Raw genomic sequence first — 12,520 nt, 5'->3', positions numbered from 1 at the left:
ATAAACTGGCTGAATACATTGTTTCGCTAATTTATGCTGTCTAAACCACAGGAAAAACATGTGGAAGCTGCTAAATCATATAAAAAAGGACTTAGTAAGCAGAAAAGGGTGCAATATTTTGAACAAACATGAATGTTTGTTCAAAATGTCAAGATTCTTGCCCTGGAAATCCTAGTTCAGTTTAGCCAACCACAAACGCCTTTTGTTCCTCAGACAGTTTTTTTCACTCTTCTCCTTGATTTGTTGTAACTTTTGGCGGTCTGTAGTACTCTAAATGTTTTTCCTGGTCCGACTGATTAGTACAGCACAAAACATGTCAATAATTGACCATTTTCAGCAGAAAATCTCAAAATATGCTTGTTTCGTTTGGTTTACATTTAGTGCCACCAATGATGACGCACCATGAAAACACACTATAATCTGGTTTGTAGTAATTGACACTTAAATTAATGAAATACTTATTCTTTTTCAGCTTAAAGGCCGTGGACAGACAATTTTAGGAGGTGATACGGATATACAAAGTACTTTTTTCTAAATCACTGAAAAGTGAGTTGTTTAAAAACGTGAAACCCTACAAAGTTTTACTGACCTTCAAAGGTCTGGCTGTCACATTGATGGAAACAAACAGGAATTTAAGATTTCCTTTTTGCTCTTCTGCATAGTATCACACTTTGCTATATAAAAAATGGAAAGTCATCATTTTCTGGTTCGGAGAACCACGTTTCCACATGCTTTGTACAGTAAAACCCAAAAATAATCAGACGTTTTAGATTCAAATGTTGTTTATACTTAATCTTAAACTGCAGAGTTTGCAAGTCAGTGTAGAAAACGTTTGTCACGCTTTTTGCATCTGGTCTGAAAGCTCTTTTTTGTGCTTCCTGAAAAAAAGTATTATTTCTAAGGTCTGTTTTTATTATTTATTATTAGAAGATATTTATTTAGATATCAATGATTATAATTTGTTATCTGGTGTTATCTGTTCAATCGCACAGATGAGTTCATGCATGTAGTTTACCAAAGAACATTTTGCGTATGTAGTTTGTTACACAACAGTTGAACAGCCAAGTGCAATACTATTGTGTTTTCTGTGTGTCACATGTATATTTAATACAAATGTATATGTAAATGATGAGTCACATACAACCACCATGCTAAGCATGCTACTTTTTATGTTAATCTCTTAAGTGAGATTAAAATTAGTTGTCAAACCACATTTCACAGAAATCCTGAAAAAACTTTCAAGTTGATTGGTTCACATAAAAGCTAATAACTTGCATATTTCAGTTTTCTTGACACACAGACAACACATAACATAAAAAGTGAGTGGTGAGTGCTAATTATGTTAGGTACAATAGATCAATGTAAGTGATACAGAACACAAACACACACAAACATACCTATTACTGCATTTCTGCAATGCACTCAGCGAGCTGCAATGTTACTTATCTTTCTTTTTAAAAATGCAGTTAAACCTCATAGCGATACCTTAAGATGTTTAGAATGTGTGAACTGGAGGGTTATTTATTTTAAAAACACAAACTGACACATTTGATAAATGGGTTGTTAATGAAGTGATATATTATACACTATCAGTCAAAAGTTTTTGAACAGTAAGATTTTTTTTTTTTTTTACGGAAGTCTCTTCTGCTCACCATGCCTGCATTTATTTGATACAAAGTACAGCAAAAACAGTACAATTTTAAAATATTTTTACTATTTAAAATAACTGTTTTCTATTTGAATATATTTTAAAACGTAATTTATTGCTGTGATTTCAAAGCTGAATTTTTAGCATCATTACTCCAGTCACATGATCCTTCAAAAATCATTCTAATATGCTGATTTGCTGTTCAAATTTTTTTTTTATTATTACTGTTATCAATATTTAAAACAGTGGAGTACATTTTTTCAGGATTCTATGATGAACAGATAGATACAAAGATCTACACCATTCAAAAGCTTTCATTTCATTAACAGTCATTATAATTTTTTTATATTATAGAAATGAATAATTTTATTTAGCAAGGATGCTTTAAATTGATCAAAAGTGATGATAAAGACATTTATAATATTACAAACGATTTCTATTTCAGATAAATGCTGTTCTTGTGAACTTTCTATTAATCAAAGAAACCTAAAAGAAATCTACTCAGCTGTTTGTTTTTAACATATAATATTAAATGTTTTTAAACTGAACTTCGGATCAAATAAATAGAAAAGAGACTTGTTTAAAAAACATTACAAATCTTGCTGTTCAAAAAATCTTTGACTGGTAGTATATTTGTTTTTGTTTTGTTTTGTTTTGTTGTTGTTGTTTTAAGATCTCCAGTAAATGCAAAACATCTTACACAAAAAGAGTGTCATCTTATACCAATAATGGAACATGTTGACATATATGCATACATACACACATGCATATGCAACAAACCAAATATCCAACAGTGTAATCCGAGTGCACCAACATTAGGATTCACATTAATAATTCATATGCAAAGATGAGTTTACACAACGCACAAATAACATACGTTATTTGCATAAGGGGTCAAATATTAGTAACAACCCACCTCCTGCTTCCATAGATTTCGTAGATATGGCTTAGCTTTGATTCGCTGTTCCCTAGTAACGCGGTCCGCTGTAGTGATTGGCTGCCGCGAGGGTCAAGGAAACGGGAAGCGCACAGGTTGCGTGTTCTTGATTACTTTCTGGGGAGGGTGAGAAACGGAGAGCTCTACTGCGACTGATCGAGACTATTTCAGAAACGCGTGGCATTTACAACAGGAGGGGCGCGCTGACATATCGCGCGACTGATTGTTCATAAATGGGGTGTTTCTTCTCCAAAAAATCGAGGAGAAAATCTCCAAAAAATGACTCTGCTTTGACCGCTGGGGACGAGAGCGCTGCGGGAAATGACCTCCCCGAAATCAACAACAGCAACCAGGAGGCTCCAAAGCAATATAGCTGGGACAAACGAGAAAAGGTACGACGCTGCATTAAAACCCGTTGTGCGCTACACAGTATAGTATGTTGCATAGTTGCTTTAGGAATGATACAGAATGAATCCCAACCAGAAATAGGGATTGTTATGTTCGTTAGTTCTGTTCGCCTTGTTAAGTCTGTTATGTCCAGTTCACAACATGCGTAATCACGCTAGCGATGGGTTTGACCCCTCTTGTTCAGTGTTTTTGAGTGCTTGCCACTGCTGCTTTTGATTAACCATCGATATGAAAGTCTCTCTGCGGTTATACGTTTTAAAATGCTATGGTAAATTATAGACAGAGCTTATTATCGGCTTAAAGTCAGGGCACGTAACTTGTTTGCCTGGCGCTTGCCCAGATAACGTTGTGTTCGGGATTAGCACATAAGTGGTGTCGCCATCGACATGTATGACACTGTATCAGAGGAAGGAAGAGAGTGAATAGTAAGGGTGGGAGTGCCTGTCTGCCCCTTTGACCGCAAACCCATTACATTACAGCTTTGACAGCCTTTAAGTGTCCGGAAGTATGAGTATGTTATGTTTAAATGTTGTCCTGGTCGATGCTTTCAACTGCAGATTGAAAGGCAATGAATTCAAGAGACAAGTCCAATAGTTTGTCAGAGTTTTCTTTTATGGTCTGTCAATGGCAGTGTCTGGTCTGATGGATTAGACTAGTAGCTCTCAACCAGGGGGTCAAGTCCCACTAGGGGGCCTCAGCAAACTTCCATATGGCCCCACAAGATTGATATTTAACGCATTTAAAGGAGAAGTCCACTTCTAGAACAACAATTAACAAATAATTTACTCACCCCCTTGTCATCCAAGATGTTAATGTTTTTTTTTTTTTAGTCATAAAAAAAATATGGTTTTTAAGGAAAGCATTTCAGGATTTTTCTTCAAATAATGGACTTCAATTGTGCCCCCGATTTTGAATTTCCAAAAAGTCGTTTAAACGCAGCCTCAAAGGGCTCTAAACGATCCCAGCCGAGAAAAAAGGGTCTTATCTAGCGAAACGATCGGTCATTTTTTTCGAAAAATAATAATGTGTATACTTTTTAAGCACAAATGCTTGTGTAGCACAGGTTCTGGGATGCACGTTCACGACGCTACGTATTGAATCATGTCTAAAGGTCACGCCGAATGTAGGCGGAGCTACAGAACCAGTGTTTACAAAGCGAACGCGCGAAGACTAAGGGAGTGCAAGTAAGTCAAACGCTGTTTACAAACAAAGGTACAATGATGTCAGACAATTCTGAAGTTGTAGGAAAAAATAAGATGGAGTTTATCGCCATACTCTACCTTTTTTAGCCGGAGTACACAGACGATGAACTTAGATGTGATTCGTAGTAGTGAGGGGAAGTTCGGATCATTTTACCGACTCGGACCTTTGTCCGGGAGTGTTGAATCACTCCCCAAGACGACTCATTCTTTGCGAGTCACATTAAAGATTCGTTCAAATGAACGAATCGTTCAAGAACGACCCGTGGACGTGCATCTGAGAGCCTGTGCCACCTGAGCTTTTGTGTTTAAAAAGTATACAAATTTTTATTTTTCGAAAAAAAAAAAAAAATGGTCGATCGTTTCGCTAGATAAGGCCCTTCTTCCTTGGCTGGGATCGTTTAGAGCCCTTTGAAGCTACATTTAAACTACTTTTTGAAAGTTCAAAATCGGGGGCACAATTGAAGTCCATTATATGAAGAAAAATCCTGAAATGTTTTCCTCAAAAACCATAATTTGTTCACGACTGAAGACAAAAAGACATGAACATCTTGGATGACAAGGGGGTGAGTACATTATTTGTAAATTGTTGTTCTGGAAGTGGACTTCTCCTTTAAGCACATATGGAAAAAAAAGCCATTATTTAGCAAGCTTGATTTAAAAAAAAAAAAAAAAAACATTTTTGAAAAATCCAGGTAATTTACCATAGGAATATTATGTTTTTTTAATGATTATGACTGTTATAGCACCAGCTGTGATCCGATCCCCCTAAAACTTTGCATGCTTGTTTAGAATCACCTGTCGCATGTGCTCACCTCGCATGTGGTTTTGTGAAGTTTTGAGTTTTCTTTTTGGCTTTATAGGATTTTGGGTACATTTCGACAGGCTCCTTTTCTAAACGACCCCGTTATAGCCTCCCAAAGGGTAAATTTCAACATTTTTTTTTTGATAATTATTTATTGATCTAGAGAGACTGCAGTGTTTTTTTTTTTCCAGATTGAGCAAAAAACCTAGGACTAGTTCGCAAAAGTAGGTTTTTGACATCATCTCAATTTTTTAACAAACGATTTGATTGACAGCAGTGGTTCTAGAGGCAGAGTTGTCCAGAATGAGGAGTTCTATGGTATGAAACAAGTATCGTGCATGTGTGAAAAACCACACAACATACAATCGTTTACGTCCTTGAAAAAAGTGATATCGTTATTTTTAAAATGTGATAACGATATTTTCATGTTGAAAGGGATAACTGGTTGCGCAGTTATAGCCATTTTTCTGGTTTTTCCCCCTCTAATAGCGCTACTAAAGTTTTTTTTTCTGTTCAGGAGTTATAGGCATTTTACTAAAAGGATCCGTGTCCCTTTCGAACGTTTTGGCGTCCCTTTGCAACGTCGAGTTGGAAGTTCAAGTTTTTTCTTGGTATTGATATTCACTCTCCAGAGAATCTTTTTGCACTGGTTTGGTTCCGATCAGACAAAGAGTCTAGGACTAGTTCGCAAAAGTAGTTTTTTTCAAAAAATGCGAAATACTCGAAAATTTCGTCAGGCTCACGATCGAACTTCGTTCGTCCGCCATGATCCTGTGATTCCAAAGGTTTAAGACACTTGAACCTGCAACTGACAGTTTAGGAGTTATTAGTGATTTAGTACTTTTCTTCGCTGTAGCGCCCCAGTCAGGCCGATTGGGGCAAGCCTTGGTCACGTTGTCGGCATTGTGAGTACTACCATCCCCCCAAATTTTAAGTCTCTAAGACTTATGGTTTGGTCTGCACAATCAGTTTTATGTGGAGATCGCTAATCCATGACCATTGTAATGATTACAATAGGGTTTCAGTGCTACACACTTAAACCCCTAAAAATCTAACGTGATTGCACTAAAACCAAACTGGGAAGAAGCATTTTTAAGCCATGGGTTCCTTATGGAGTTTTCTATAGCTGTTTTAGATTTTGGAGTAAATTAAGGTCTGTGTCGTTAAATTTTGGCTTGAACTGACCTATATATTTTCTAAATACATGCTATAGATTTAATTAGAACGACAAATGATACACAGAGCCTTACATTTTTCTTTAATCCTTTGCTCTCTGACATACATCACAATACAGAAGAAAAGAAATGTTGCCACTTCTATTTATCCAGCGGTGTGGAGAATGCATTGATAGCGGCTGAGAGCGGCCACTGCGAATAAAAAAAAAAATTAAAAAGCAGTGGTGTTGTAGCGTTGCTAGCGGCACTGAGTGCAGATTTGACACTGTAGTGGAAAAGCACCGTTAGGGTGTTTTAAGTGGCTGTCAAGTCAAAAGAGCTCTTAATTCCTGTAATGGTTCATTCCCAGGTAATGCACAGGTGCCTCCTTCAGTTTAAATCTGTTGCTATTGTTGTTGATTCCATTTTCTGAATAATCATCCACAAGATGACAATTGATTTGCAGCAAGCTGCATAATTTGAGGTATCATTTGTGTTTCAAACAATGCAGAATGATTTTCCTCTTGAAGTGTAACCTTGTAACGCCTGACATATAAAATCAAAAAAGGTTGCAAAGTTGAGAAAATCGCCTTTAAAGTTGTCCAAATTAAGTTCTTGGGAATGCACATTTCTAATAAAAAATTAAGTTCTGATATATTTCAGAATATATATATATATGGTAGGAAAATTTACAAAATGTGACCCCGGATCACAAAACCAGTCATAAGGGTCATTTTTTGAATTTATACATCAGTGGAATTTATACATCATATGAAAGCTAAATAAATAGGCTTTCCATTGATGTATGGCTTGTTAGGATAGGACATATTTGGCCGAGATACAACTATTTGAAAATCAGGAACCTGAGGGTGCAAAAATATCAAAATATTGAGAAAATTGCCTTTAAAGTTCTTCAAATAATGTTTGTATATGATGTATATGACTAATCAAAAATTAAGTTTTCATACATTTACAGTAGGAACTTTACAAAATATCTTCATGGAACATGATTTTTACTTAATTTCCTAATGAATTTTGGCATAAAAGAAAAATCAATAATTTTGACCCATACAATGTATTATACCCCAGCGACTTAAGACTGGTTTTGTGGTCCAGGGTCACAAATGTCTTTGTGGAACATGATCTTTACTTGATGTTTTTTTTTACTTTAATGATTTTTGGCATGAAAGAAAAATCAATAATTTTGACCCATACAAGAGGTCCATGCACACGGGGCGTCGGCGTTAACGCTTCTCATTAACTTTAAATGGAGTGACGTCAAGCGTTGCCGAACTGAATCATGGGTTCGTTGCGTCGCGTCACTGGCATTGCTCGCGGCATAAGTTAAAATTTTTTTAAACTTTTCAAGTACCAACGCAGGCGTCAGCCAATCAGATCGCCTTATGCAAATATACTAGTGCAGACGCTAGCCACTTCCGTTTGGTGCAGACGCTGGAAGGTCAGTGCAAAGCTTCAGACACGCCCTCCGTGAAGTGTTAACGCTGACGCCCCGTGTGAATGGGGCGTTACAGGTTTAATCTAAAGCAGGTGTGCCCAAACTTGGCCCTGGAGGACCGGTGTCCTGCCGAGTTTAGATCCAACCTGCCTCAACACACCTGCTGGGAAGTTTCTAGTATGTCTAGTAAGGGCTTGATTAGCTGGTTCGGGTGTGTCCAATTGGGGTTGGAGATAAACTCTGCAGGACACCGGCACTCCAGAACCAAGTTTGGGCACCCCTGTTCTAAAGTATTGTTAACTACAAAAAAAAGTTGCTTTTTTGAACAAAAAGCATGTTTCTAACTAATAAGCACACATTTTGAGGAAGGGGCTCATCCTGTTACAAGAGTGTGAAGGGAACCAGAGAGCAAAGATAGCTGATAGTGGTTTTATTGCCTTTTAAAGTTAAAGTTTCTCAATTTCTTTGACACGTTTGCACATTTTTTTTTGCAGGTTGACCCGAAAGACTTCATGCTGACAGGCCTCAAGAATGAGACAGTGGGTCGGTTGCCGGGCAAACTCGATGGCCAGCAGTTTGTCATTCAGGATTGCGAAAACTGTAACATCTACGTATTCGACCATTCGGCGACTATTACCATCGACGACTGTGTGAACTGCCGTATTATGTTAGGTCCGATCAAAGGCAGCGTGTTCTTCAGAGACTGCAAAGATATCAAGTGTGTGGTGGCCTGCCAGCAGTTCCGCACCAGAGACTGCAAGAAAATGGACGTCTTTTTGTGCTGCGCCACCCAGCCCATCATTGAGTCTTCGACTGGCATGAAGTTTGGCTGCTTCCAGTACTACTACCCCGAGCTGGCTTTCCACTTTAAAGATGCGGGCCTCAGCATCTTTAACAACAACTGGAGCAATATTCATGACTTCACACCTGTCTCTGGAGAGACCAATTGGAGTCTCCTACCAGAAGATGCGGCTGTTCTGGAGTATGTGCCTCTACCAGATCCTGAGTCCGAATTCAAGTCTGTGAGAATCTCTACTGAAGCAAGTCGGAGCATAGTCCCCCTGACCAAAGGTGGACGCCGTACAGAGAGCGAAGAGTCCTGCCTGTTTGTTTTCTTCGCTGGAGACTACACCACTGCTAATGCCCGCAAGCTTATTGATGAGGTTAGAACTTATTTGATAAAGACATTTTTCAAAAACACTACCAGTCAAAAGTTTTTGAACAGTAAAATTTATAATGTTTTTTTAAAAAAGGTTTGCTGATTTGCTGGCATGCTGTTCAGGAAACTTTTTTATTATTATGATCAGTATTTAAAACAGTTGAGTATTTTTTTTTTTAAGAAAGATCCAAAGAGCAGCATTTGTCTGAAATTAAAAAGTGTTTTGTAAGATTATACACTATACCATTTAAAAGCTTGGAGTCATATATTTATGTTACAAAATATTTTTATTTCAGATAAATGCTGTTCTTCTGAACTTTGTATTCATCAAAGGAACCTGGAAAAATTCTACTCAGCTGTTTTCCACATAATAATAATAATAATAAATGTTTTTTTTAACAACAAATTAGAATATTAGATTTATTTCTGAAGGATCATGTGACACTGAAAACTGGAGTAATGACATTAAAAATTCAGCTTCGAAATGACTGGAATAAATTACATTTTAAAATGTATTTAAATAGAAAACAGCTATTTTAAATAGTAAAATTATTTCAAAATGTTACTGTTTCTGCTGTACTATGGAATAAATAAATGCAGGCTTGGTGAGTAGAAGAGACTTAAAAAAAAAAAAACATTACAAATCTTACTGTTCAAAAACTTTTGACTGGTAGTGTAAGTAATGCAAGTTACTTTGTTGTACTTTTTTCTATTTATTCATAGCTTTTGGGGTTTTTGTTATTAGAAACAAATAAGCAAGCCCAGCTCAGGTAAGAAACAGAAGTGTCTGTGGTGAAACCACAGAAAGTAACTAAGTAACACAATTAGTTACTTTTTATGCAGCGTAACAATATTGTAATCCATTACTTTTCAAAAGTAACTTTCCTCAACACTGGTCATTCATGGCTGTGAGTATGCGAAAGTATGTGATTCAGAAATTGACATCATGTAGCTACTTTTTATACATGTTACAAGCTTGATGTTTCTCAACCTGGAAGTTAATCAGAATGAGTCAACATTTCCTAATGTGACATTTCTAAAGAAGACCTTTCTGTTTATTACTCAGTTTACTGTCTAATAGAAAAACATCGTTCACAGCAAGTTTTCCGTGTTAACTAGGAAATGAAATCGCCTTTCTTCAGTCACTCCACCTAAATAAATAGAAAAGGGGATGTATACTATTTCCCACTTCACTTAAATTTGGAACTTTCATCTATTTTTTTCCGCTACAAATGTTGCCTTCGTATGATTAACTTTAACCTTTAGACTCCAAAAAAGGCTGTATTTCGGTTCTAGTGTCATTTTTAATTTTATACTTGCAGAAAGAAGTGACTGACTGTCTGAAAATGTCTTGTGGGCACCTTCTGTGTTCTAGTATTTTGTTACTAAAAGCAGAATGGGCTAAACAGGAAGGGCTGTGCATGTATTCATTAAGATGAGACATAAACAGACAAAGTATTTGCCATTATGCGTTTCACCTTTTAGTTACTGACTTCATGTAGATCTCACTTTATAGTGGTTTCTAAATGGTTTTATTTTATTAAAAAAAAAAAAAAACACATCCACGCACAAATCCCTGTCTGTCCACCAATGCATAACAAAGCTAATTTGCAAAAACCTTTAACCTCGGTTTCACAGACAATGCTTAAGCCTAGTCCCAGACTAAACTGTAAGTCTGAGCTGTTTCAACAGAAAGAAACTTGCACTGACAGATCTTAAAATACATCCGTGCCTTTGTTTTATCTCAAGATGCACACCAACATGTTTTTTTGCCTAAGGCACGTTTAGAAAAATTACGGCCTAATCCTGGCTTAGTCTAAGCCCTGTCTGTGAAACCAGGCCTAAATTTTGTGACATTAATTTTTCTGTATCCACTTAAATGCAGGTGACCGCCAAAGGCTTTGTCCTCATTCAGACCAAAGAGGTTTCCATGCGCCCTGAGGATGTGAATCGAGTGTTCCAGAATAATGCAGAGAGCCTCACTGAGTGGATCACCAAAGGTGCTGTGATGCATTGTGTGACACCAAAGAAGAACATACAGCCTGTTGTAAATCAAATTATTTCTTATAACACACTGATCTGTGTTCCTGCAGGTCCAGTGGTAGCCCTCGAGCTGAATGGAGATGGCGTGGTGGAGGCGTGTCGAGCCATTGCCGATGAAATGTTCAATGGGACGAAGGTAAACATAAGAGGAAGCTGTTATTTCTAAAGTGCATTTATTGAGGATTTGCTCTGATTATCTAACACTTTTTATGCTTTTCCTGCAGCTGTTTGTTTCTGAGAGCAAAAATACATCCTCGCGTGATGTCGACAACTTTTTCAACTTTGCTGACATGCAGATGGGACTGTGAAACTGGCGCAAAGGAGCACCTCAAGTTAATGTGGGTTTATATTTGTTTGGTTTTGTCAATTTTGTCATTTCAGTGAATTGGAATTACTGAATATGCGAAGCCACTGATATCTCAACATTTTTAAGGGGTTTAAAACCACTATCTTAACAGAGTTTTTCTCTGTGATCTGACAATTTTACATTTTCATGCCAATGAAACAGGCATAAGGTCAGTTAGGGTATTTGGAACCAATCATGAAGGCAAGTGCCTTTAGAAAGAGAACAAAATCAAGAACTGGAACTTTAGTCTAATCAAACATTGCTGTGGACAATTAATCACTAATGCTGAAAATAATGAATCCGATTATATAGATATTTATTTAATTGTCGTTTCCCTAAATGTATAGCTGGAAGTTGTGTTTTATCCTCCTTTGCTTGTATACATGTTTTCATTACATATTGTATAGGCGTTTTGTTTGTGTATACTGGATAGCTGTGAAAAAAAAAAAAAAACATATATATATATGTCAAATGCCAGAAAACATTGTTGAATCAGGTTTTTTTATATAACACATACAAGTACTCATAGCCGTGTTTTATTTCTTTTCTTGTTAGCATAGAACGTTTCCAAAATGTATTTTCTATGTTTTTTTTCAGTATTGCTTTTTTTCAGTTGTAAACAAATTAATCCTCCCTGTACATTAAGTATAACACTGTTCTAAAAAGAATGTAAAACGTTCCATCTGATACGTTGAATGTACTACTAAAAGGAGCTTTAGTTGTCTCCTATACATTGCTCTATTTTTGTAGGAACAATTTAGTGAGCACAACTTTTCTGTGACCAAAAATAAGTTTGTACGTTTGAGAGAATCACAGTGTACTTTTTTTTTTTTTTTTTTTCCTAAATGGTTCTTATTTGTACGAGACAATTTTGTAGAGTTAAATATAAGCTGTGATTTGTCAATACATTCATTTTAGCCAAAAATTGTGTGTCATATTTTTTTTTTTTTTATCTGCAAATATACACAAAGATAGATTACATCTTACTACACAAATGTTTTAAAAATATCAACTGGTGCAAATAGTTTTGTGAGTTGAGTACAAGAGATTGTGTGTTACTGTCCACCTTATTCTTTAACCTATGGGCGAGACTTCCGGTTCATTAGCCGCTATATTAAAATAACGAGAAGAATAACAACATGCAGTAAACAGTAAAACTGTTTGCACCACAAACCAGAGTGTTCATAATTAAAATAATACATTAAAATAACATGGTAAGACACAGATTTGCAATATCAAGCAGCAAAACAAGCTGTTTTGTACCGATAAAAATAGCTGGATGTAGATGAGACCGGACGCCTGACCCATAAAATGTACAAATTCTAGTAAGAAGGTGGATAAAAGTCTGGTTAAGCAGTGTTGCAT

At 36.5% G+C, this 12,520-nt stretch overlaps 1 protein-coding gene across 1 annotated transcript; it reads left to right on the top strand.

Annotated features, from left to right (window-relative positions):
- Nucleotides 1–2,664: 2,664 nt before the first annotated feature.
- On the top strand, nucleotides 2,665–11,933 carry rp2 (RP2 activator of ARL3 GTPase). The gene is made up of 5 exons (XM_051113271.1): nucleotides 2,665–2,977; nucleotides 8,102–8,770; nucleotides 10,652–10,766; nucleotides 10,860–10,945; nucleotides 11,034–11,933. The coding sequence occupies exons 1-5, from the start codon at nucleotides 2,819–2,821 to the stop codon at nucleotides 11,115–11,117; spliced, it is 1,113 nt and encodes a 370-aa protein (XP_050969228.1). The 5' UTR covers nucleotides 2,665–2,818; the 3' UTR covers nucleotides 11,118–11,933.
- Nucleotides 11,934–12,520: the final 587 nt, after the last annotated feature.

This window comes from Labeo rohita, chromosome 6 (assembly GCF_022985175.1).
Source record: "Labeo rohita strain BAU-BD-2019 chromosome 6, IGBB_LRoh.1.0, whole genome shotgun sequence".
NCBI classification, from domain to species: domain Eukaryota; kingdom Metazoa; phylum Chordata; class Actinopteri; order Cypriniformes; family Cyprinidae; genus Labeo; species Labeo rohita.
Note: the sequence above shows the minus strand (reverse complement) of the source record. Positions and strands in the feature narration are given on the sequence as shown.

Excerpts from the sequence above, each read along its gene's own strand:
- rp2 (XM_051113271.1), top strand. The coding sequence starts at position 2,819 with ATGGGGTGTTTCTTCTCCAAAAAATCGAGGAGAAAATCTCCAAAAAAT. Across the intron at positions 2,978-8,101 it reads GCTGGGACAAACGAGAAAAG|GTTGACCCGAAAGACTTCAT; the intron begins GTACGACGCTGC and ends TTTTTTTTGCAG. Across the intron at positions 8,771-10,651 it reads CCCGCAAGCTTATTGATGAG|GTGACCGCCAAAGGCTTTGT; the intron begins GTTAGAACTTAT and ends ACTTAAATGCAG.